Raw genomic sequence first — 26,298 nt, 5'->3', positions numbered from 1 at the left:
GAAAAGTAAAACTCTGATCATCATCTATAGGGATAAAATGATGAACTGACAACGAAACATTGTATGTCTGACAGGATGTTGAAAAGAAATAGCACAAGATACCACACAAACAGAAAAACTGAACATTGAGATGATACCAAGACCAGACAGATATCACAAATAAATATCTTGTGTCTAAAAGTGTGCAATGAAATACTGTTGACCTGGGACTGACAACACGAATATAGAACATTGCTTACCAATAGTCCAGTTTTAAAGGGATTGCTTCCAAACCACTGATCTGGCAGTATGGTTCGAAGTTGGACATCTCATACAACTGGATTTCACGATCCCTGTCAGAAAACAAGACAGAATTTAAATGAGCAGCAGGTTTCAGTCATCCCTTTGAGGCACTATTAATCTTTTCTTTTAAACACTTTGTCTTTTAAGATATATTTTTAATGGGTGTGAAGTGCAGTTAATTTAAGGATGTTGTTTATCTAGCAGTCCTGGAGATTGAAATCTTCTGTTTAACTATCAAACAAGTGTTTTGAGGATGCTGCAAGACAATCTTCTCCACACTGCCCCACCAATGTATCTAAGGGTATGGCTACACTTGCAGATGTAGAGCGCTTAGAGTTAAACCAGCCTTCATAGTGCACAATAGGGAAAGCCCTGCAATCTGACCACACTGACAGCTTCGAGCACACTGGCATGGCCACATTGGCTGCACTTGCAGAGGAATTGGGAGCAGTGCATTATGGGAAGCTATCCCAGCATGCAAGTGACTGCAACGTGATTTTCAAATGGGGGGGTGGGATGGAGTGGTGTGTGACAGGGAGTGTGTTGTGTGTATGTGCAGGGAGAGAGAGTGGGTTTTTCCGGGGCTGAAAGCACGTCAGCATGCTGTCTTGTAAGTTCAGACAGCAGCAGACCCTCCTCCCCACTCCGCCTCTTTCTCTCACACTCAGCATTCCACACTAATGGTTGCTTTGTCTCGGAGTAGGTAAGCATGCCCGCTGTCAGAAACGGAGCTTTCAAAGGGCATATCTGCATTCCTACAGCATTTCAAAAACAATGAGAAGAGTGGCCACTTGACTTAAGGGGATTATGGGACGTTTCCGGAGGCTGATCAGAGTGCACTAATGCAACACCTCATTCACACTGATGCCCGGGTGTTTCAGCCACTACGCAACAAGCGTTAATCTTCTCGCCGACGTGGAGTACCAGGAGCATTCTAGCCGTGGAGTCAGAGTGCTCCACATGCCTTGCCAGTGTGGATGGGGAGTGAGCTAGGGCGCCAGGGGCTGCTTTAATGCGCTCTAATTCACAAGTGTAGCCAAGCCCTAGTCCCTGACCCTGAGAGACCTCCTCTAAGGGATCAATCTCCATATTCACTCCATCCTTGGCCTCTTAGCAGAGGACTGTAACAAGCTTGCAATCTGTGGTGGTGATTTTTCAGGTAGGGGCACCCTTTCATAGGAACTTGCATTGAGATCACCAATCTCATTGCACATAGGCCACTGAGCAGCCATCAGATAGGAATAATTTTTTGTCATTTCATTACCAGTTTGGGCTGGATTAAATCCTGAAGCTGGTATTTAAAGGTTTGGGGGTGGGGGTTGGTACAATAACTTAGATTCAGGCACTTCAGGACAAGGAACAGGTTTTATGTCTTTAAAGGGGCATGCACAGCTTTATATTACAATTATTAATAACCTAATAAATTAATTCATTAATGACAATATGGTCAGCACACGCTTCCCTATTCTGCATTCCCAATCTCACTCTACACTGACCTGGAAAGACTCTCTGTGGGTGTGAGAGGGCAGCTCAGCCACCATGAGGCTGTGCACAAGAACACCAGCTGTGACAGCATTTTTGGAACTCACATCACCAACTGTTTTACTTATGCAGCGTTATTCTGCAAGTTCCCAGCCCCCAGAGATAGTTAGTGCTGATAATACCACATTCATTTTTAGTTCTGATTCTGGTAAAGAACAGCACTTACCCAGTTCCCAGGATGAGTTTGTTGTAATGTGTCATGATAGTGAAATTTGTCGCCCGCTTAGATTTTTTGTTGCCAGGTTTTTCCTAAAAAGTGAGAGAGCTAGTTGTCATCCCTACATCACATGAAAAGACAAGACACCACAGATGGGGGTCAAGTCTGTTGCAAAAGTGAAAAGGGGTTGCATGGATTAACTAGGAAGAATATACGTCCTTTATAGCCAGATCCTGCAAAGCACAGGACACTTTCCACTGAATATAATGGGACTTAAGAGGCACTCAGCATCTCTCGGGATCAGCCCTTAGTTTGTTTCATTTCCCAAGTCCCTCTGAGTGGAACCATTTCTTACACGCAAAGCTGCTGCCTATAGGATATACCCCAGAAGCAAATCACAAAACGTTATATGGTGTCAAATTATTATATACAGGTCCAATCCTGCAGGGTGCTGAGCACTCATGTCCCACTGAACCCTGGTAGAGTTGACAGCCATTGTCACTGGAACAGGACCTACAGCATTCAAAAAAGGTTAATACCTCTAAGAAGTTACTTGTGAACAGCATCACACTCTCAGCAAATACAAGTTTGTTCCGGTGATGTTATTCTTATTACGGTTTATTATCCTGTGGGCAGGGTTGTGGAGTTTTCCAGAACCACCAGAAGAGGGATGGTCTAGGTATACTTGCTCCTGCCTCAGCTCAGGGAGCTTACTTGATGACTTCTTGAGGTCCCTTCCAGCCCCACATGTATGATCCTTCTCCACCTTTCTTGTGTAGTTTCAGTTAAATTCAACTGCATTTAAATGTACTTTTCCCAGGTCACCTCAGGAAAAGCCAGGAGGGTGCTCAGGACCTCTGCAAATGCAGCCATTACAAACTTTTATTCCGAACACAGCATGTAAAGAATCATTTCTGCATTAAATCACCATAGAACAAGGAAGCATAATAAAAACTTATATTTTAAGAGCAGTTTCCTATTGTGCTGGTAATATAGCAGAATCAATCATGATTTACAATGTTTGTACTTAAAATAAGCAATTTAATTGTCAATGAAATCAAGGGTTCTAGCATTTCCATGAAACCTGAGCGGTTAATGAGAAAATAAAATGCACATACAAAAACCATCTTGCTTCGTTTCAGCTTTAGTTGTGGAGACCAGAAGGAAATAACTCCATCTTCTTGGGTCATTACTAAGGTGTTGTCAAACAGAGAACAAATGCGCACGACAGGCTCTCCAGGAGAGTGTTCTACTATCTCAGCAGGAAGCGAGAATGTTGGCTCCTTTAATCGGGCAGATGACACGTCTTGTTCTGCATATTCTAGCTGCATGTATGTGCAGAACTCATCCTAGTACAGAAAAGAGCTGGTGATTCATAGTTATAATAGAAAGACAGCTAATATATTACTATGGTGGTGCCTAGAGGCACCAGTGAGAGTTGGGGCCCTTTTGTGCTAGGCATTTTACAAACATACAGAAAAACAAGGTACCTGCCACAATGAAATTGTAATCTAAGATGACAAGATGGAACAAGTTGGTGCAATAAATAGAAGGAATGTGAGGGAGAGGACAAAGGCAAATGCAATAGGAATATGCTGCTACACAGACCAGCAAGGGCCCTTGTCCTTAAATGCTTTGCTGAACCATGTCTTATGTTCACAACTTGAGGGTTACAAGTTTTTTATTTATAATAATAAATAATAATAAGAAGAAAAGTATATTTATTAATAATTATTAATTATATTATAGTATTATTATAAGATAAAAAATATATCAGCAATCCTCACTGGCCAGCTACCTAGTCATTATTTCTAGCTGGAAGAAACAATGTGACATTTTATATTAATATCATGAGATGCAGGTACTTTATTTTTTGGAGCACCAGTTGCATGCTTAGTGCTGTACAGAACAAAGAGAGCATTGACAAGATGCTGGAGCTGTGAACTGATGCAAGTTTGATTGGAAAAGGATTCCAGGATAATATTCCTAACTTCTTGCTCACTTAAGTCAAAATTCAACCATGAGACTTGGACCCTTCCTAGGTTATACTCTAAAGTAGGACAAAATGATGCATGTTGTGGAATATTTTCAATTTGAAACAATAAATCTCATTTTAATACTCTCTCTCTTTTCAAAAAATTCTGTAAACTGTAATTATACATTTTGCCCCTTCCCTTTGAATTAAATTTCCACCACTGATTTAAAAAGGTTGAATAAAATAAACGTTTAGTCCCGCTTGAGTTATGTCTCCAGAAGTTGTGGATCTGCGATTCTGACACGCTTTCCTTACTGACAAAGTTTTGTTCCACCAACTGCAAAAAGCCCCAAAACAAACACCACCCACACATATACTCACTCACCCACTGAATTCTCCCAGTTGCAGCACAGTCTATTTTCATGAAAAGTTTTTCTATTTGTTCATCACTCTATGGGGAAAAGGCATATTAAAAGTAAGGTACAGTATATGAAGAATAATCAAAAGATTTTAAGTTTTCATAGTGCATCTCTCCCCAGCTAGGGACAACGGGTTTTGCAGATGCTACATTATTTAAATTTAAAAAAAAATTCTATTTGATTTCCTAGCTTGTTTCCAAATGTGAATCACATTGGAATATTCCAAATTTGTTGCGTTTTCTCTAAACTTTTCAAATCCTCAGATCTGAAGACTGAACATAGAAGAAAAAGTTCCAGATGTTGTTCAGATCTGTTAAGAGAGTTGTCCTAAAGGGTCCAATCCTGCAGTGTTTACTCAGGAGAACTCCCAATTTCAAGCCCAAAATGGGAAAACTTTAACACTCATTTGCTCTGAACTTTTAGTACAGATGTATAACATTCTCGGGTTTGCAGGAAGAAGCCAGTCATGGAATCATAGAATATCAGGGTTTGAAGGGACCTCAGGAGGTCATCTAGTCCAACCCCCTGCTCAAAGCAGGACCAATCCCCAATTTTTGCCCCAGATCCCTAAATGGCCCCCTGGAGGATTGAACTCACAATCCTGGGTTTAGCAGGCCAATGCTCAAAGCACCGAACTATCCCTCAATCCAATATATTCCAGTTTTCAAAGTTATGCCCACAGAGCTGAGCTAGGCTTTAATGTAAAAGATTTTCTATTATACAACTTTTTTAAGAGAATTGCTCACTTACCGTTCTATGTGGTGCCATACAGTTCTTCACTACCTGCTTGAATTTCTCCATATCTAGTGATTTACATCCATTCTTTTCTAACTCCTGAAAGCAGAAGCAGCAACAGGCAAAGCACAGTTAGCTACTGAAAAGGACTACCTTTGGATTGCTTATTGTAAAAGAGCATCGTTATGTGAGTACCTTAACATGAACCTAATCTTCAGGACCATTTCCTCTTTAAAACTTGGTCACAGTCTTATACTATATATTGTGGGATGCCACCTGAATTTTTACAGTATGATAGCCTAGAAAACATGGTATCATAGCCTTAGCTTGCATTAACATAGATAGATGCTTAGATATGCATGTATCAGCTTATTGCTCTAAATTATAACATTTCGACTGAGATTTCTCATGCTTTCTTACTCCCTAATTTTTTAATAATATCAAGAAAATTGGTGTAGCTATTTTTTAGTTACCTGAATGTGATATTGTTTATCCCACTCATTAAAAATAAACTCCAAACCCTTGCCAAAAAATATTCAGATTGGTTTTGTACTCGGATACATAAAAAATGATGGTAGTTTCAAACTTCTAATAAATGTAGCCTTTTTTGAGAAAGGCTTAGTTTGCTAAATTTGGGAAATACTGGCAGAGAAAATTATAACTATTAGGGAAATAGTTTCAAGTGTATGCGCCATACTTTAATTTAACTTATTGATTTAATGTGTTAATCTATCTGGATATCCAGAAGATCCCTCCCTCCCCAGCCCACAAAGGACCCAGATTCAGGATCTACCAGTTTCCTTATTTGGGAGGCAAAGAATTTACAGTGGGCATAGTACCAGTGGATGCTAGTGGGTATCAATATTTTCACAGCTTGGTATATGTGCTAAGTACCCAAAAGCATCCATTAACATTTTTCAGTTCATACATGAGTACCAGCAACTCAAGGAAATGGGAACACTGAGGGCTTGGCTACACTTGCGAGTTACAGCGCAATAAAGGAGCCATGGGCACACGAGCTCACTACCCGTCCACACTGCACACTGGCAAGATACGTAGAGTGCTCTGACTCTCCAGCTACAGCGCTGCTTGTACTCCACCTTGGCGAGTGGAATAACGTTTGCTGTGCCCCCGCTGGAGCGCCACGGTGCCAATGTGGACAAGGTGTTGCATTACTGCGCTCTGATCAGCCTCCGGAAATGTCCCATAATCCCCTTAAGTCAACTGGCGTTCTTCTCATTGTCTTTGAATCACTGTAGAAATGCAGATATGCCCTTTGAAATCTCCGTTTCTGACAACGGGCATGCTTATCTGCTCCGAGACAAAGCAACCATTAGTGTGGAATGCTGAGTGTGAGAGAGAGAGGCGGAGGGGGAAGGGGGGTCTGCTGCTGTCTGAACTTACAAGACAGCATGCTGACATGCTCTCAGCCCCCCAAAAACCCACTCTCTCTCCCCCCACATACACCAAACACACTCCCTGTCACACTCCACCCCCCACCCCAATTTGAAAAGCATGTTGCAGTCACTTGCATGCTGGGATAGCTGCCCATAATGCACCACGCCCAATGCCGCTGCAAGTGCCGCAAATGTGGCCATGCCAGTGTTCTTGAAGCTGTCAGTGCGGACAGACTGCAGCGCTTTCCCTACTGTGCTTGCCGAAGGCTGGTTTAACTCAAAGCGCTCTAAATCTGCAAGTGTAGCCATGCCCTGAGACAATATTCAAAATGTTTGGTATCCAAGAAGAGTATTACAGCAAGTCATGGAGCGTATAATGGAAAATAACGAGTGTACTTTAAAGTAGTCTAACATCATCAATCAGAACCAGCCTTTTTCTGTGTTCATTTATGACTAGTAGGAAGCCTAAGACAGACCACAAGGTTAGAGAAACATAACAGGAACAGGAACGTTTTATGAAAAGGAACATGCTCCTCTAGTCTGACCCTTCTAACAGTCTGCTGTTAGCAAGGGTTGGCATAGCTGTAAATGCTATAATATTGCTTGGCCAGTCCATCCTATCACAGGACACCCAGTGTCAAGGCAGACTTCTTGATAGGATATTGTGGGTTTGTAATATAGATTAGGCCAGACTCTTGTTCCATAGATCCAACACACAGAGGACCCACCTGTTCCAAACAGAAGTGGGTGGCATAACCGCCTTCCTCCAGACCTAGCAGGGACCTCTCTGGTCTGTACCGGGGAAGTAAAAGGGGAGAAAGAGGGTACCTGGGAGGAGCAGTGGGTGGGCTGAAGGGAACATGTAAATCCTCCTCTATCTGGTCCCAGGGAAGGATCCTGGAAAAGTTAATACATCTTAGACCTCTACCACCTTTGTGGTATAATCCCTGGGTCTTGGAGGCCGGCACAGACAGAGGAGAGTCCAATGAAGTCATGCTGCCAGGGAGCTGGACGAAGCTACCAGGGCCAAGGAAGGGGCACAGGATGTCTGGCTGAGCAGCCCTGGCCTCCCCAGACCCATCAAGTTTGGGGGCAGTCTCTGGATCACGTTCCATAAGTTAGGAAAGGGAAGTTCAATCCTCCCCATGCTCTATGGGGCAATTGGGACAGTGGTCAGTGTCCCATCTACCCAGCCTGCAAGGATGTTCAGGTCCATGAACTGAGCAAATACATCTCTTTCCCCACCATCAATCTGAAAATATGCCCTTCAGGGCCAGGCTACAATTGGCCCCGATCTCACCACTCCCCACCAGGCTCTAAATTGGTGTGAAACAAATGTATGACTAGAGTCTAACCTGAAAATGGTGAATTGTTCCTCGCTTTTTATTTTTCCCTCTCTTGTTCTTTCCTTCCATCTCTCCCTTCATCCTTCCCATCACTAAACTTTTGTTTCTTTTTCTCCCTTTTATTGTTTTACTGTCTCTCTCCTATCACTGCTCCCCATCATTTCCTTCCCTAGTCCCTCATCTCATCTCACTCCCCATCCTGTTTCCCTATTTTCTCTCTGCCTCTCCCCCAATCCACATAAAAGACCTCGGAACAGCTCCAAGGGACTTCAGTTGGATTGGGCCCTTCCCCTCCCCCCCCCACTTCTCATTTCTCTCTCACTGGCCTTTCTTCTCTCTTCTGGGTCACCCCTGTTTGTTTCTCCCTCCAGCCATGTAGCCCTGTTTCATTTTCCCCTCCCTCCCTTTTGCTGACCCCTGTGGGAGCACAGGCGCTCTGAGCTAGTAGGACATGCTTGGCTAGAAGTGCAAGTAAGTGTCGGTTTGAGCCTGAGCGTTGAGTTTTGCTCATTTCAGACCATATATTAATGCCTCTCAGTGCATTTCTAGGGCTTGAATTCATCCAGATGGGAGGAGTCATTGCACTTCCAGAACTGATGACAGCACTGCTCAACTTATCAAACTTCCTCTAAAACAGGGGTGGGCAAACTATGACCTGCGGGCCAGATCCAGCCCCTCAGAGCTTTGGATCCGGCCCGCGGGATTCCCCCCGTGGTGCCGCAGGCCCCGCGTCACCCTCAGAAGCAGCTGGCATGTCCCTGGGGCCCCGGGGGCGGGGGCAGAGGGCTCCATGCGTTGCCCTTGCCTCCACGCACCGCCCCCCGCAGCTCCGATTGGCCGGGAACGGGGAACCGTGGCCAATGGGAGCTATTGGGGAGGTCCCTGGAGGCGTGGCAAGGCAGCATGTGGAGCCCTGTGCCCCCACCCCGCCCCAGGGACTACGCAGAGACGTGGTGCCGGCCACTTCCCGGAGCAGCGCGGCATGGCGTGGGGCCAGGGCAGGCAGGCAGGCAGGGAGCCTGCCCTGGCCCCGGTGCACATTGCTGCCACCCTGGAGCCGCTTTAGGTAAGGGGCACCGGGCCAGAGCCTGGAGCCCAAACTCCTCCTTAACCCTGTCCCCCAACTCCCTGCCCTAACCTCGTTGCCTGCACCTCGCATCCCTCCTGCACCCCAACTCCCTGCTCTAAGCCCCGTGCTGCACGCTGCATCTCAACCTCCACCCCTAAGCCCCCTGCCGCACCTCACACCCCTCCTGCACTCCAACTCCCTGCCCTGAACCCCCTGCTGCACCTCGCACCCCAACCCCCTGCCCTGAGCCCCTGCTGCACCCTGCACCTCCATGCCCCCCAACCCCCTGCCCTGTTGCACCCCAACTCCTTGCCCTGAGCCCCCGCTACACCCCGCACCCCTCCTGCACCCCAACCCCCTGCCCTGAGCTCTCTCCCACAGTCCACACCCCTCCTGCACCCCGGCCCTGAGCCCCCTCCTGCACTCCACACCTCTCCTGCACTCCAACCCCCTTCCCTGAGCTGCCTCATACACCCCGCACTCCTCCTCTGCCCCAATCCCTTGCCCTGAGCCCATGCCTGCATACCGCACCCTCTCCCACACCCCAACCCCCTGCCCCGCACACAATTTCCCCACCCAGATGTGACTCTTGACCCAAAAAGTTTGCCCACCCCTGCTCTAAAGGGTTGCAACATTTGCACAGATTTCAGGAAGCTGCTAGCAGGGGGTTTAGTCAGCACATCCATCTCATTTTGCAGATGGCTCATTGACACCTTCATAAGCAATTTGAGAACTTAAAAAACTGCTATTTTAGTTACTGCAGAGATTCTCAAGCTCTTTGATAATTTGGCTCATCTCACTGATGTAGTATCGGAGCACCTGTAATGTATTTATCCTCACAACACCCCGGGGAAATAGGGGAAGTGCAATTACCCCCACTTTTGCAGATGGGGAATGGAGGCCCACAGAGGCTAAGCAACTTGCCTAAAATCACACCAGAAGTCTGGGATGGAGCAGCGAATTGATTTAAGATCTCCCACGTTCTAGGCTAGCACCCTGATCATCCCTCTTCTGACAGAAACTTCCCCGGCCATTCAGTCATGCAGAATACTACCTTGGGACTTCTAGAACAATAGCAGCATTAGGAAAGTATTTAGGTATTGGATTGCAACAAAACAAAGTACCATGCTACCTCTACTGCATGTTTCCTGCTCCTCCTCTCCCTTTGCACATGCTGCCTGGCCACCAGCTCCCTTCTCCTGCTACCTGGGTGTTAGGTTTCCTTCCCCCTCAGACATTCCTCTCCTTCCATTAGTTCCTGCCTTCTCTCCTTGCAACAGCTCCTGATGTCGGTTGGCGGCTCCAGTTCCTGAACACAGCTCCCATTTCCCCTCTTCCTCCTAAAAAACAGCAGCCCCTCGCGAGGATATTCACACTGGTGTAACTTCAGCATAAAGGAGATTGCAAAAGTGCTGTTGTCTGCCATTAGGGTTTTGCACTGGTGTAACTATATTGATGTACAGGCCACTGGTAGATCTGTTCTCTCTGTATATTGTTCTTTGAAATCATTGGGAGTTCACTGTATTACTGTTATTTAATGTAATAACTTTACTGTAGAGCCCCTGATCACTTTTACTGCTTGTCCTTTTGCAGATCAACCTGGATATAAAGGAATGATCCACACATTGGGTTTTTAGAGTCCAAAAAACCTGTTCTTTATTGATTTTAGAACACTGATCCTAAAACATTTGCATGAGGTGAATTGTATTATTTTGTACAAAGACATGTTCCACAAAGAATATTCAAATCTTCTGGGCATTCTGCTTGGCATATGCATTAAGAAAACCCCATATATAGTTCAGAGAAAAAAAGAAAGAGTTTGTCATGTTAACAATTAGATCCACAAGTTCAGCCTGAAATATTCTTTACCAAAAAGAAAACTAGGAAAGACCACAGTTCTGAGAAACAAATATGGGTGTGAGTGACAACTACATATGGAAACAAACCTCAATGCATAATGTACATATTAACAACATTACATAAAAGCACAAGACACGACATTACCTGAAACATCTGAAGCACCAACCATGATTCTATAAATGATTCCTGTATTACAGTGGTACCCAAAACAGGCTCATCGCTGTACAGAGAAAAACAGTTCCTGCCCCCCAAGTTTATTTCTAATCTACACATTGTTTTGCATAAATTGGGCATTTCCTTTTGTGATCAGGGCTATGTACTGATATGATTTCACTAATAAAGTCATACCTGAAAAGCTGTATTTAGTTTCTGAAGGTGTTCAAGGGTCACTTGTTGTTCAATCTTTCCAAAATAAAGAGAGAAAGCAAGAGTTAAAAATATATATACTGTATTAGAGCCACACCTTTAGTGAAGACACAAAAGTGACACATCAGCATGCAATGGAATACACAACTGATATGAAGCCTGAGTGTGCTCATGTCTAAAAGGGAGTTGAGAGGAAAGGAAAGAAGAGGATCTCTACTAACGTACAAGTTAAACCAACTTCTTCTTTCCCCTCAGATTGTTTTCTTAAACATAATTGTTGCATCAATGCTAAGAAAATCCCAATTGTACATTCTCTGAATTAAGATTCAATCCTACACCTACTGAAGACAAAGAGGGTTTGTAACGGCCTGTAACTGGAAGAGGATCAGGCTCGTTCTTTGTTTTATCAAAATCATCTTTAAACTAAACCTTATGACAGACTAAAGGCCTGATCCTGTAAAATATTGAGAGCACTCAACGTCACGTGACTGTTTTCAATTTCTACTGAAGCCAAACACATTGCTGGAGATGCTCAAACCACCACATAATCAGACCCTCAAATATGAAATGCATTTTTATATACCTCTATGAAGACAAAGTAAAAGAGCATCCATCTATCCTTTTCCCTGAGTCCCTTTGAATCCAGGAGGCAATATTTACTGTAAGTGTTTTAGGCGTTGTTATTTATTCAGTAGATTGACAAGCAATTGTTTCAAATGTTCACTGAGCTGCATTCATCAATAATTTATTGAATAAACAATGCGTCTTTTGAAGTTGTAATCTATGCAACACTACATTTGTTGGCTTCATTGAAATGATAAACAATGAATCAGGCTGCATTTCACTTTGGTTCAAACAAAGAACGAGCTTGATCCTCTTCCAGTTACAGGCAGTTACAAACCCTCTTTGTCTTCAGTAGGTGTAGGATTGAATCTTAATTCAGAGAATGTACAATTGGGATTTTCTTAGCATTGATGCAACAATTATGTTTAAGAAAACAATCTGAGGTGAAAGAAGAAGTTGGTTTAACTTGCACGTTAGTAGAGATCCTCTTCCTCTTCTGGAGGTACCCTTCAGAAGAATCCATTTCAAAGATTCATTGGACTATAAAAGAGAGGGGTACAGAATCCTAAATTATCCATCTTTCACCTAAGAAGACAAAGGTACCAGCCCTTTGACTTCGGGGGATCCTGACTCAGGAGTTTGGTCAGCCATCTTGATGGAAACATGGTGAGGATTTTATCTTGAACAAAGTCTAGAGCGTTAAGTTTTAGTTACTAGAAAGGGTTTGAGCTTTATTTCTCTTGTAACCATTTCTGACTTTAATCCTTATACACATACTCACTTAAAACCTCTCTCTTTGGAATTAAATAAACTTGGTTTATTTTTAATCTAAACCAATCCAGTGCTATGTTTGAACCAAACTGTTTGGTAACTCCAGTTAAAATAACAAACTGTTGGATATTGACTCTTTAAAAGGAGCAATAAAACCTTAACATTCCTCTGATTGTGCCAGGACAGAGCTGAACATTTCAGAACACGTTTCGGGGAAATTTTGGGGCTGGGGAGAGTATGGAGTCACCTAACCAGTTAACCATGGCTGGTGGAGACCAGTAGAAGTCTGTGGTATTGCAGTCAGGCTCCTGGATCCAAAACGTTGGACCAGAGCTGCCCAATACATAGACGTAGAGTGCATGCTTGCTGCTGACTGTGGGTGTCCAGGCAAAGAGCTACAATAGCAAAGCTTTAAGGCACTTAAGGGTTACAGGATGAGAGGTGACAACTCATCACCAGTTTGGATTGCACCCCAGAATGTGACACTTACACTACTTTTCCTTTTCTTGAGCTAAATCCTGCAGTCCTTAGCCCTGGTCTGTATTAGAAAGTTATGCCAACATAACTGCATCACTCAGGAGTGTGAAAAAACCAAACCCCTGAGTGGCATAGTTAAGCCGATGTAAGTCCCCATGTAGACAGCGCTAGGTCAATGAAAGAATTCTCCCTTCAGCCTAATTACCACCTCTCAGGGAGGTGGGTTACTAATGTCGATGGGAGAACCTTTCCCATCAGCATAGGCAGCATCCACACTGAAGTGCCGCAGTTGCTCTGCTCTAGCATTTCAAGTGTAGACAAGCCCTTACTCAGCCCAACTTCCAGCAACTGATATTCCACCCCAACTCACCACATTCCGTTTTTGACTAGTTAAGTGGAGGCTTGGTGCAGCTGACTGTTAGAGGTATCATCCTCCCAAACCCACACTCAGTCACACTTTTGAGACTTGTAGGCTGATGGTTTTGATTATAGGAGTGCATGCAGGTAATTCAGGTACCTCAGCAATGATCCCTACATTGGGCAACTCGCACCATAAAACTGGAGGGTTGCCTTTTGTATGCAGATTTTTTTTTAAATTGGTTTCTGCCTCAGATCACCCTACTGCAGAGCCAGCATCCAGGACTTTTTGATGCTCTGCTTTCTTAGATGGCCAGATAAATTTTCAGCTGGGTTGCATCTGAGTATGCATCCCTGTCACCATGCAGGGATTTAGCCATATAACTCAGTGCATCAAAAGGCAAGCATATGCCTAAACAGGCTTTTTGGGGGGGTTTTAAAACACACATTACATTGTAAAGTTCTTAAGATCATTACACTCACACTGAAAACCAGGGTTCTGGCTTTTTGGCTCCTCTCCTGTGGCAAATGCTGTTCACAAAGGGGGCGTACCACAGGAGACACAAACTGGAGAGCACTGAAAATACCTTTCCTTTCCTCAGACTGTTGGCAGAGTCAATGCGATGCCAAAAACTTTCACGCTCCAATATATTCTCCAGGAGTCCTATTGAGTGACTCCTCTGCTGCCCTTTCAGTAACTCTTTCACCAGCCATTCTGGAAGCCAAGAGCTTTCTTCTCGTGCTTCTTCTGAAAAGCTCCTGAGGGAAACTGGAGAGGCAGCTTGCAATCTGGGGCCTCCTAGCGAAGTCTGGGCACGTCGAAATGAAGCCTCGGTTTCGGCCATCGACTCCCGTAGCTCATTCAGAATGCTGTCAGAACAAACACCAGAAGAGAGTCATGTATGGGGCAACGTCAGATACTGAAACCAATGATACTTGGCTCTTGTGTAGTGTTTTTCAATCTGTACATCTCGAGTCACTTTACAGAGGGGAATAAGTTTTACTGACCCTCTTAAAGATGGGGAAATGGTGATACTGAAAGGTGAAATGGCTTGCTCACTTCCACACATGACACTGGTAGCAGAGCCAGGAACAGAAAGCAGGTTGCTTGACACCTAGGCTGTGTTCCTACCTTCTAGAGAAGACTGCCTCTCTGAACTAAGTTAGGGAGATTTTGCTAGCTATTCCATATTTCTACCTCTCATTGCTGACAAATGGGAAAAGGCAATGAATGACGATAGAGGGAAGCTAGAGCACACCATCAGTTTGGGAAGAGGGTGGTGAGGCATGCTACCAATCTCCCCCGCCTAGTTTGGGCATTAGGCACTAGTGAGATTGTTGATCTTCCTTAGAATTTTCTGAAATTATTTTACAGCACTATATCATCTGGATATGGACCTGAACCTACAGCTCTTCCTCCTGTCAGTCGCCCCATTAATGAGAGTAAGGACAGAAGAACTGGGTCCTTTGTGCACTTGCTGAATCTTGCCTCATCTGCAGGTTTGAAAAGCACAAATAATTTTTCTAGATGAAAGCAAATGAATTTCCCTCGTGGAACATGGAAGCCAACAATAGTTATTTTCACATGATGATGATGTTCATGCTGCTAGGGTACAAAAGACAATCTGTCATGCCAGCCTAGGAGAGTAAAAGCCCTTGATACAGGCTCTCCAACATATTTCCATAATGTATTTTCAATCAAATATAATTGAAAATAATTCCTATGTGGCTCAGGCCCCTATAAGCAGGAACCATCTTATGTTTCCCCAAGATGTGGCACATAACAAAATAATCACTGATGCACACTCGAGTACAGTTTACATTTACCCAGACACTAACAATTCTTGTCTACTGTGACTCATGTCTGTGAATGTACTTGCAAAGGTATATGATGGAGCAGTGATCCATATGGCAAGCTGCTTTTCTCCATCATGCAGGAGATCACGCTGCATTGAAATGTCATGGTTTGTAATCCCATATGGGTTTGAAGTTGTGAGAGGATGCTCTCATTTGTGCATTACTGAGATTTCTTGTTATCATTTACTGCCACAGTGAGAGTCATTCCTCCTAACACAAGAGAGCACATCAGCAGCAGCTGTGAAGTTTGCTCATGACAACAACATTGCCAGGAGTGAGGAGAAGTTAGTACCAAAATAATTTGACTGAGAACACAGACATGAAGCTATTAAATCACCCGTCTATACCTGGCCAAAAAGATGCTCAAATTCAGTGCCCAATTCTTTTCAAGATGAAACCTAGGTTGTATTCACACATACACATGGGTTAACACAGATTGTTGGAACTGAAATTAAATTAACAGAATCATAGAATCGTAGAACTGGAAGGGACCTCAAGAGGTCATTAGTCCAGTCCCCTGCACTCATGGCAGGATTAAGTATCATCTAGACCAGTGCTACTCAAAATGGTGATCCGCAGACCGGTGTCAGTCTGTGAGCCATCGGCTGCCGGTCTGCGCGCACATTGGGAAAAAAAACACCGGTCCCCCACATCAGATAGCTTGAGAAGCACTGATCTAGACTATCCCTGACAGGCGTTTCTCTAATCTGCTCTTAAAAATCTCCAATGATGGAGATTCCACAATCTCCCTGGGCAATTTATTCCAAGGCTTACCCACCCTGAAAGGAAGTTTTTCCTAATGTCCGACCTAAACAACTCTTGCTGCAATTTAAGGCCATTGCTTCTTGTCCTAGCCTCAAAGGCTAATGAGAATAATTTTTCTCCCCTTTCTTTTATGTCCATGAAAACTATTATCATGTCCCCGCCTCAGTCTTCACTTCTCCAGACTAAACAAACCCAATTTTTTCAATCTTCCCTCATCAGTCATGTTTTCTAGACTTTTAATAATTTTTGTTGCTCTCCTCTGGACTTTCTCCAATTTGTCCACATCTTTGCTGAAATGTGGTGCCCAGAACTGGACACAATATTCCAGTTGAGGCCTAATCAATGTGGAGTAGAGCGGAAGAATTACTTCTCGTGTCTTGCTTACAACACTCCTGCTAATACATCCTAGAATTATATTTTTTTTGCAACAGTGTTACACTGTTGACTCATATTCAGCTTGTGATCAACTACGACTCTCAGATCCCTTTCCACGGTACACCTTCCTAGGCAGTCATTTCCCATTTTGTATGTGTGCAACTGATTTTTCCTTCCTAAGTGGAATACTTTGCATTTTCCCTTATTGAATTCTATCCTATTTATTTCAGACCATTTCTCCAATTTGTCCAGATCATTTTGAATGTTAATCCCATCCTCCAAAGTACTTGCAACCCCTCTCATCCTGGTATCATCCACAGATTTTATAAGTGTACTCTCTATGCGATTATCTAAATCATTGATGAAGATATTGAACAGAATCAGACCCAGAATTGACTGTTTTGACAAAATTGACAGTCTTGCTTGGGACTAGTGTCATTCTGAGCTCTTGGTAGCGTGCTAGCTTCCTGATATGGATGGGAAGCATGACTAGTGCCAGCTGTGATGTTGCACTTCATATGCTTTATAAAAATATGTTTATAAGTGTGAATATGATGTAACTGGAATATGCTTGATGCAAAAGGTCTCTTGTGAGGTATCATTACAAGGCTTATAATCTACTGAGTGTGTTCATCCTATTTGTATGCATGTATCATTCTTGTATCTGAAACTAGGAATATGAAGTATAACTCTGAGGTAATACTGCAATTATGCACAGTGTGGGCCATTAATGGTGGTTTAGAATCTTGATGGTTCCCATTGACTAGGACAATTGGTTGTAAATGATTTATTTACCTGCAAGCCTTCCTGTATTCCTGGGGGCCAGCCCTGGAAGAATGGAGGCTGAGGTCTCACAGGACATGTGAACATGTCACCTGATACTGGAATCCATCTTAAACCTGGTGCTTTTCCATATAGAAGGCGGGGTGGGAACCCAGAGACACAAAAGATTCCTGCTTTGTGCCAAAGATATAAAAGGGGATAGAACAGAACAAAAGGAGTCCAGTCATGAGAAAACCCCTAGTTTCCACCTAAGATGTCTGCTGGAACTGACAAGGACTGTACCGGGGAAAGGATTGGGCCCAGACTAGGAAGGAGTCTAGTCTGTGAAAGAAGCTTATTGGAACATCTCTGAGGGTGAGATTTACCTGTAATCAGTTTCTTAATGTATTAGGTTTAGACGTGAGTGTTTTGTTTTATTTTGCTTGGTAACTTGCTTTGTTCTGTCTGTTATTACTTGAAACCACTTAAATCCTACTTTTTATACTTAATAAAAACATTTTTGTTTATTAATAAACCTAGAGTAAGTGATTGGGGGAGCAAACAGCTGTGCATATCTCTCCATCAGTGTTTTAGAGGACAGACAGTTTATGAGTTTACCCTGTATAAGCTTTATACAAAGTAAAACAGATTTATTTGGGGTTTGGATCCCATTGGGAACTGGGTGTCTGGGTGCTGGAGATAGGAGATCTGCTGAGCAGTTTTTGGTTAAAGTCTGCAGCTTTGGGGCATGGACCAGATCTGAGTCTGTGTTGAAGCAGGCTACCATGTCTGGCTCACCAAGACAGGGTTCTGGAGCCCAAGATGGCAGGAAAAATGGGCTCAGAGGTAAATTCAGCACATCAGATGACAGTCCCAAGGGGATCTCTGTGATCAAACCTGTCACACCAGTTTAGTCAGTTTAGAACATTCTCTTAACTTCCATTTTTCTTTGTGGTAGGCAATCCCACAATGCAGTGCACCAATCCCATAATGCAGTGCACCAAATGTAACAAGAAGCATTCTGTGCTTGCACGCTATGCTCCCCACACCACATTATGTATCAATAGGGTAATGTTACATCACCAGGATGTTCTGGGGCAGTATAAATAGCCTGGAAGGTTTAGGCAACACACCCCTTATTGACCACAACCATTTATTTTCCAGCAGATTGTGAAGTTCTTGTGCCAGCCATATCTGTGATGGATTGACCAACAACTTGGGCCAAGGATGAAGTGAGGACTATGATCATGACCCAGGATGATGTATGGATTCAAGCCAAACTCTATTACCCAACATCAGTAAGTCTTTTGATTTTGTTCAAACTGACAGAAAGGGAAACCCAAGAGGTGTCAGTCTCTGAAGGCTGGGTACGAAGGCCGGAACAGAATGCCAGTACTTTGTGATTAATTAACACAACTCAATCCTAATGCCCCCTTCTGATACTACTGTCCCAGTCTGACACCAGTCTTGCCCATCTGCCAAGCGGTAAGCAGATGTCAGGACCTTGCAGGTCAGCTTTTCCAGCAGAGCAGAAATCAGAGATACAGATTCTGGGTACATTCTAAGGCCAGGTCTACACTAAAAAGTTAGGTCAACTAGGCTACGATGCTCAGAGGTGTGAAAAACACAGCTCTGAGGGACATAGTTAAACCAACCTAATCCCTAGTGTAGATAGCGGTAAATTGATAGAAGAATTCTGTCGACCTACTTACCGCATCTTGTGGAAGTTAACTACAGCAACGGGAGAACCCCTCTGTGACACTCTATACCTTGGGGAAGCACCCTGTAACCCACCTACTCATCATTTTTATATCATTGTAATATTTCATATAAAGCATGCCATGTAAGGTATCATGGGTAAAGTTATGATCTGCTGAAAGCCATTGTTCAACCTAAATATGTATATCAGTGCATATGAAATTATGAGATTGTGCTGTATGGTTGTCACTAAAATATATTATGAATTGGGGAATCACCCAGATATTAGCTCCCCAGAAACCACAAGGGAGCTAACCAATGCCCAGGTGGGTGTTGAACAACCATCAGCAGCCATTGTCCAGCAAGGGAGTTACAGTTCAATGACGGGTTTCAGAGTATCAGCCATGCTAGTCTGTATTCGCAAAAAGAAAAGGAGGACTTGTGGCACCTTAGAGATTTAGCTCACGAAAGTTTATGCTCAAATAAATTTGTTAGTCTCTGAGGTGCCACAAGTCCTCCTTTTCTTTTTACAGTTCAATGACTCACTTGCACAAGGCCACACTAGGGGAATTGCTCAGCCTTACCTGGTGACTCAGCAATGCCCATCTGACATGCCTGGACTTATGTTCTCCAAGCACATGGAATGAGGATATAAAATAGAGGGCAGAGGCCACATGCTTTGTCCTGTCTCTTCCCCCACCTACGCTGAAGGCAATGAGAACTCTGGAGCTGAGGAGACTGGTCCCCAGGCTAACAGAGAGAGCCTGCATACATCGCAGTCCTTAGGCATATGCAACATATGCAGCTGCCTAGGGCACCTAAAAATTTGGGGCACCACTGGGTCTTAGTGTCCACGCCCCTGCCTCTTCCTATCCCTGTTCTGACCCTTCCTGCAGGCTCCCACAGCTGGCTGCTGCAGCCTGGTGAGTCTTCCTTGGGAGGGGATCTAGTAGTTAAAAGTGAAAAAGCATTCCAGCCAGCCAGACCTATTAGCACAACATTGAAACTGTTAAAGAGCCATTCAAGGGGTAAAAAGAAAAGCAGTACTTGTGGCACCTTAGAGACTAACAAATTTATTAGAGCATAAGCTTTCAGCTAATAAATTTGTTAGTCTCTAAGGTGCCACAAGTACTGCTTTTCTTTTTGCGAATACAGACTAACACGGCTGCTACTCTGAAACCATTCAAGGGGTAATGAAGCCATTTAACAGACATTTGCCAAACCCCAGGTATATACTGTCAGTTTCTGAATTTACTGTCAAAAACAGTTGTGCATTACTGTAGTATTTACTCAGAACATGTCAATCTACAGAACTTTAGTTTAAAATGTGCTTTAAAATATTTCATTATTGAGTTGATGAAGATTATAAAATCATATCTCCAAAAATCCTTGCATAGATTTTTAGATGCACAATCAACTTTGGCCTTAAATGCTGGGATCTTCAGACATATAGTTTTTTAAATAAATCCTTCAAAAAGACCACCCTATCTAAAATACACATTTTAATTACTATAGTAAAAAGAACTTGCTTCCAAAGTCTTCCTGTCCTTCCCTGTCTCCCTTCACCCCCTCTCCCCCCACCCCTCATTGAAGAGAGCCCTTAAAGAGACAAGTTTCAGAGTAGCAGCCGTGTTAGTCTGTATTCGCAAAAAGAAAAGCAGTACTTGTGGCACCTTAGAGACTAACAAATTTATTAGAGCATAAGCTTGCGTGAGCTACAGCTCACTTCATCGGATGCATTTGGTGGAAAAAACAGAGGGGAGATTGATATACACACACAGAGAACATGAAACAATGGGTTTATCATACACACTGTAAGGAGAGTGATGACTTAAGATAAGCCATCACCAGCAGTAGGGGGAGGGGGGAAAGAAGGAAAACCTTTCATGGTGACAAGTAAGGTAGGCTATTTCCAGCAGTTAACAAGAATATCTGAGGAACAGTGGGGGTAGGGTGGGGGGGAGAAATAACATGGGGAAATAGTTTTACTTTGTGTAATGACTCATCCATTTCCAGTCTCAGAACACCACTAGCCATCACCTTCAGCCCCCAACTAAAACCTCTCCAACACATCATCAAGGATCTACAACCGATCCTGAAGGACGACCCATCACTCTCACAGATCTTGGGAGACTGGCCAGTCCTTGCTTACAGACAGCCCCACAATCTGAAGCAAATACTCACCAGCAACCACACACCACACAACAGAACCACCAACCCAGGAACCTATCCTTGCAACAAAGCCCGTTGCCAACTCTGTCCACATATCTATTCAGGGGACACCATCATAGGGCCTAATCACATCAGCCACACTATCAGAGGCTCGTTCACCTGCACATCTACCAATGTGATATATGCCATCATGTGCCAGCAATGCCCCTCTGCCATGTACATTGGTCAAACTGGACAGTCTCTATGTAAAAGAATGAATGGACACAAATCAGACGTCAAGAATTATAAACATTCAAAAACCAGTCGGAGAACACTTCAATCTCTCTGGTCACTCGATTACAGACCTAAGAGTGGCTATCCTTCAACAAAAAAGCTTCAAAAACAGATTCCAACGAGAGACTGCTGAATTGGAATTAATTTGCAAACTGGATACAATTAACTTAGGCTTGAATAGAGACTGGGAATGGATGAGTCATTACACAAAGTAAAACTATTTCCCCATGTTATTTCTCCCCCTCACCCCACCCCACACTGTTCCTCAGATATTCTTGTTAACTGCTGGAAATAGCCTACCTTGCTTGTCACCATGAAAGATTTTCCTCCTTCCCCCCCCCCCCCGTTGCTGGTGATGGCTTATCTTAAATGATCACTCTCCTTACAGTGTGTATGATAAACCCATTGTTTCATGTTCTCTGTGTGTGTATATCAATCTCCCCTCTGTTTTTTCCACCAAATGCATCCGATGAAGTGAGCTGTAGCTCACGCAAGCTTATGCTCTAATAAATTTGTTAGTCTCTAAGGTGCCACAAGTACTCCTTTTCTTAAAGAGACAATACTCCTTTCTTTCCAGATAGCTGGACAAAGTTTCCCTTTCTTTACTTCTGACTATCTGAAGAACGAGTTTTAAGAGAACCCTCCAGCAAAATCAGTACCTTAGTAAGATATAAAATCCTTTGTTATGCCTAAAATCTTTGGAAACATATTTTTTAAAGTTGGTGAAATTTCATAAGCATGTCTATTGTTATGGAGATTACACAAAGTAAATTAATGTTCCCTTTTTCTAAAAGCAATGAACATTGTTACGAACACACTAAACCTCTGTGACTGATTAATTTAAAATAATGTCTTTGTTTCAGTGAGTTAAATATGTAGTAATCTGGAATGATTGTTTTATAAAGGCTTAAGAGTACATTTAAAATATAAAATCAGCTTAGAAATACTGATTAAGAAAATGTAAAACAGAGAAGAGCTGCATCATGTATTCCATAATATTTAATGTTGTATTCAGCAAGACAGCTGACTCACCCTTACGACAAAGTTTTTGAAAATAAATGTCTGACAAACTTCAAAGCATATCAAAAAACCTGTGACTAACAGTTTTTATTCCCAAGTTTAGTGCTTTTAAATAGGTAACTTCTGCATGTCCATTCTGTGTGAGGGAGAGAGTACAGGGGTCTCTGCGGGGAACTGTGACTCTCCGACACCTTGAGGCGGGCCGGGCATCTCGTTATCCTTTGCTGTCTCATCCCTCCCTCTTCTCCGCCCCACACTGGGCTGCAAGCTTGGGCTGCCGTAGGGCCCCATAAATCCTAAGGATGGCTCTGCCTGCATATGAAGGCTGTAACTAATATGCAGTATCCATATTGAGAAAAACTGCTTAGTCCAGATATTGCCTAGTCTATTAAGGTTGAGAATTTAAACTGAGTGCTTATCTTTTATTTTCCTTTGGTAACTACTCTGAATTTTGCCTATCACTTATAATCACTTAAAATCCATCTTTTGTAATCAATAAACTTATTCTAATGTTTATCCTTACCAGTGAATTTGACTGAAGTGTTTGATAAAACTGCTCAGGTTACAAAGGCTGGTGTTATGTCCATTTTCCATTGATGAAGTGATGAACAAATTAATAAACCTGCATTGCTCAAGAAAGGGTCTTGAGCAGTGCAAGATGCTATATTCCGGTGGTACAAGGCTGGGAGCAGGGATGATTTGGCTGGTGCCTTTTTCTGTGTGATTCATGAATGTCTCTGGGAGCATTCATGCAATCTGGTTGGGTGTGAGGTGCCACGTGTGGTTCTACTGGAGGGGTTTGCTGCTTGTCACCAGTAAAGCATTGAGACAACCAAGATTAGTGAGTTAAGGGGGCACAGCAGACCCACAGTCCCCGGTTGCACCTCAGGGACATCCTCCATAGGCATCGACTTCCCCTCTGGCTAGTGGGTGCTCGACCCCCCCCACCCCACCCCACCCTGGCTCCACCTCTTCCCTGCCCTGCCCTCACCCCGCCCCCATTTCACTCATCCCCCAAAGTCCCTGCCCCCATTCCACCCCCTTCCTCCAAGTCCCCGCCCTTTCTCTGCCTCCTCCCCTGAGCACGCTGCATCCCCACTCCTCCCCCTCCCTCCTGGAAAGTCCTAAGTGCTGCCAAACAGCTGTTAGGCAGCAGGCGGTAGGATGAGAAGCGCTGGGAGGGAGGGGGAGGAGTGGGGATGTGGCACGCTCGGAGGGGGGAGAAGGAGGTGACAAATGGGAAGCTTGGCTGCCGCTGGGTGCAGAGCACCTGCTTATATTTCCCCATGGGTGCTCCAGCCCCGGAGCACCCATGGAGTCGGCACCTATGACACCCTCCCACCACTGTAGTGAGTGTCTACACTGAAGCGCTACAACAGCGCAGCCACACCGCTGCAGCCGGGCCACTGCAGTGATTTAAGTGTAGACATAGCTGTAACTATGCTCTAGTTACAAATATACTAGTCCTGGAACAGAGATGCAGGCAATCACTTCATTCAGAAATCTCAGTCCACCACCAAAGGTCAGTTTCCAGCATACAACTGTGCCACAGTCTAATCAGAGCGAGCAGAGCGCTGACTCTCCTGCTAATCGCACAGCTCCCTCTACTCCAAACTTGTATAACAAAAAGTGTACCACCACAAGCATTTCTTCCAAGACTAAAACATTGCTCATATGCTAAGAAATTCAATACAGGTTGTTAAGTCAAGATTGTCATGTCAAGAGATGCCTTTATTAATAGGTTTCAGAGGAGCAGCCATGTTAGTCTGTTTCCTCAAAAAGAACAGGAGTACTTGTGGCACCTTAAAGACTAACAAATTTATTAGAGCATAAGCTTTTGTGGGCTACAGCCCACTTCATTGTAGCCCATGAAAGCTTATGCTCTAATAAATTTGTTAGTCTCTAAGGTGCCACAAGTACTCCTTTTCTTTATAAGTAGGGATCTCACCAGGACTGTTTTAGAAGCACCTGGAAGCCTCCTCTTACAAAAAGCAGATTTTGTCAAATGTCAAAGTTATGGGATGAGCTGCAGTTTAAGCCCCTTTTAGTCCCTCTTGAGTAGACCTCTCTGCAGATAGGTTTTGCTATCTTCACCCCCTCTGGAAAGGACCACATGGTCAGTCCTACCATGCTTAGACCATGCTGCAGCCCTCCTGTTTACCAATTGGGATAACAGGACAGCCCCAACTTTGGCACATTAGCCCTTTTCCTCCAAAAGCCTTTGACCAGTGGCTGATTAATGTAACTTCAAGACTTCTTCAGAATAAACTATTATGTATTCAACCAAAGATACAGAGCATGCAGAGCAAAAAGCCTACATGCCTGGGTCTCACCTACACTTTGTTCTTTCCTTCCAAGTTTTGGGTAAGTTCCACTCAGCCCAGTCCTCCTACACTTGGCCTGGGAAAGACGGACAGTCCCTACAGCGTTCTCCTAGCGCAGGGGTGGCAAACTACGGCCTGCGGGCCGCGTCCAGCCAACCGACCTTTTAATCCGGCCCTCGAGCCCCCGCCGGGGAGCGGGGTCGGGGCTTGGCCCGCTCCAGGGGTGACATGGCTCTGTGCAGCTCCCGGAAGCAGCGGCTTGTCCCCCCCTCCACAATACACTACAACAGTGGTGAGCCGGAACCAGGGCCGACCTGGGACCAGGGCACAACCTTGTGCCCTGTGCATCAGGCTGGGCTCTGGGACAAATACAATGGCAGTAGCAGAAGAAGAAAGGAAGGGGAATAACTACGGGCAATAACCAAGGACATTAACAAGAAAGGGTTAAAAAAAAAAAAAGACCCTAGGGCTCCCCCCAGTGTTTATTGCAATGCTCCTTCCTGCCATCTCCTCCCTCCCGCTGTCCCGAGCAGCGGGGGACTTGGCACCGCTTTCTCTAAGCGCCTGCAACAAAACCTTCCCCATGGCAGCGCCCCCGGGCGGGAGCCGGCTAGCGACTCGCCGGGCGGCGCACTGCGGGGAGGGACGCCCAGACACCGCGCGCTCACGCCCCGAGAGCGCGCACAGCCGGGAGGGGAAGGCGCGCGGCGACGCCCCTCAGACGTCTCGCTCCGCGGCGCGGCGGGGCGGGGCGGGGCGGGGCGCGGGCAGCACCTGCGGCTCCTGGCCAGCGCGAGCCGCGGCCCTGGTTGCTTGGCAACAGCGACAACACCACGCTGCTGCCGCCGCCGCCGCCGCCTGCGGCTGGGGCTCGGCCCGGGGGCCCGCAGGCTGGAGGGGGAAAGGGGGCTCACCTGCCGCGGGGGAACGTTTCTAGCGTTCCTGATGCAGAGCGCGGTCGCGCTGCCTTCCTCAGAGCCATGGTCGCGGGCGCCCCCAGCCAAAGCCCGCTCAGCGGCGGCGGCAGCAGCAGCCCGTGCCCTGGCACGTGGGGTTGCGCCCCGCCCTGCACCGCCCTCGCTCCGCGGGCCTGGCACGTGAGGCGGAGGGTTGCTCGGGGCTGGCGGGAACCGCGCTGCAAACTGCCCTCATCCTTCTCCTCACCTTAACGGTGCTCCTCCAGCGTGGTCTGCTGCCCGGGGCTGGGCGCTGCCTGTGCAGAGCACATCTCTGCGGGTGCTGGCCCTCGGCCCCCTGGCTAAAAGGGAGAGGGGGTGCCACACTAGTGAGCAAAAGAAGTAACATTTCAGCGCTAGCCCTGATCTGAAGAGTTTATTAAAAATGCCCGCAGAAAAGCAGCCCCTGCTTGGCAACACTGAGTCACTTCATGTAATAAACAGAACTTTCCCCCAATCTATGGAGCTGTCAGTTATAGGCAGGAAAATGCCACCCTTGCTTGACACTATGGGTAAATTAGATTTTCCTCCCCCACCCAGTCAGGGCAAGAGAAGACCAGAAAAGAATAGGTGCAGCTATTGTCACTTGCTTTTAATTTAATTTTGCCGGGTTTCAAAAGAACAGCAAAGAGCAGGGTTGTTAAAGCTAGTGTGCTTTGCAGAAAGAGGCCGATTCCAGCACGGAATATACCCAATTTGAGATTAGTAAGGATGTTAGATATAGAAACATTTTGCTGATAAAACAATCCCACCTCAGAGTGTCAGAGACACAGTGTGAA

At 44.9% G+C, this 26,298-nt stretch overlaps 1 protein-coding gene across 4 annotated transcripts in view; it reads right to left on the bottom strand.

Annotated features, from left to right (window-relative positions):
* The window catches only part of LOC119850874 (WD repeat-containing protein 49-like), a 79,710-nt gene extending 54,096 nt beyond the window's left edge, over positions 1–25,614 (bottom strand). For 3 of the 4 annotated variants that reach the window (XR_006277655.1, XR_006277656.1, XM_043504375.1), the window contains exons 1-8: positions 25,478–25,614; positions 13,905–14,187; positions 11,131–11,184; positions 5,126–5,209; positions 4,342–4,407; positions 3,100–3,330; positions 1,991–2,073; positions 240–332 (exon numbers count right to left, since the gene is read on the bottom strand). Coding sequence is in view for 2 of the 4 variants with exons in the window: in XM_043504375.1 (XP_043360310.1) it covers positions 240–332; positions 1,991–2,073; positions 3,100–3,330; positions 4,342–4,407; positions 5,126–5,209; positions 11,131–11,184; positions 13,905–14,187; positions 25,478–25,545 (962 nt within the window). In the remaining 2 variants the exon portion in view is untranslated. The remainder of the gene's footprint in view (positions 1–239; positions 333–1,990; positions 2,074–3,099; positions 3,331–4,341; positions 4,408–5,125; positions 5,210–11,130; positions 11,185–13,904; positions 14,188–25,477) is intronic. The other variant, XM_038389637.2, reaches the window with a different exon arrangement.
* Positions 25,615–26,298: the final 684 nt, after the last annotated feature.

The sequence above is a fragment of the Dermochelys coriacea genome, chromosome 1 (genome assembly GCF_009764565.3).
Source record: "Dermochelys coriacea isolate rDerCor1 chromosome 1, rDerCor1.pri.v4, whole genome shotgun sequence".
NCBI lineage: Eukaryota > Metazoa > Chordata > Testudines > Dermochelyidae > Dermochelys > Dermochelys coriacea.
The sequence above is the reverse complement of the archived record's forward strand: the minus strand, read 5'-3'. Positions and strand labels throughout refer to the sequence as shown.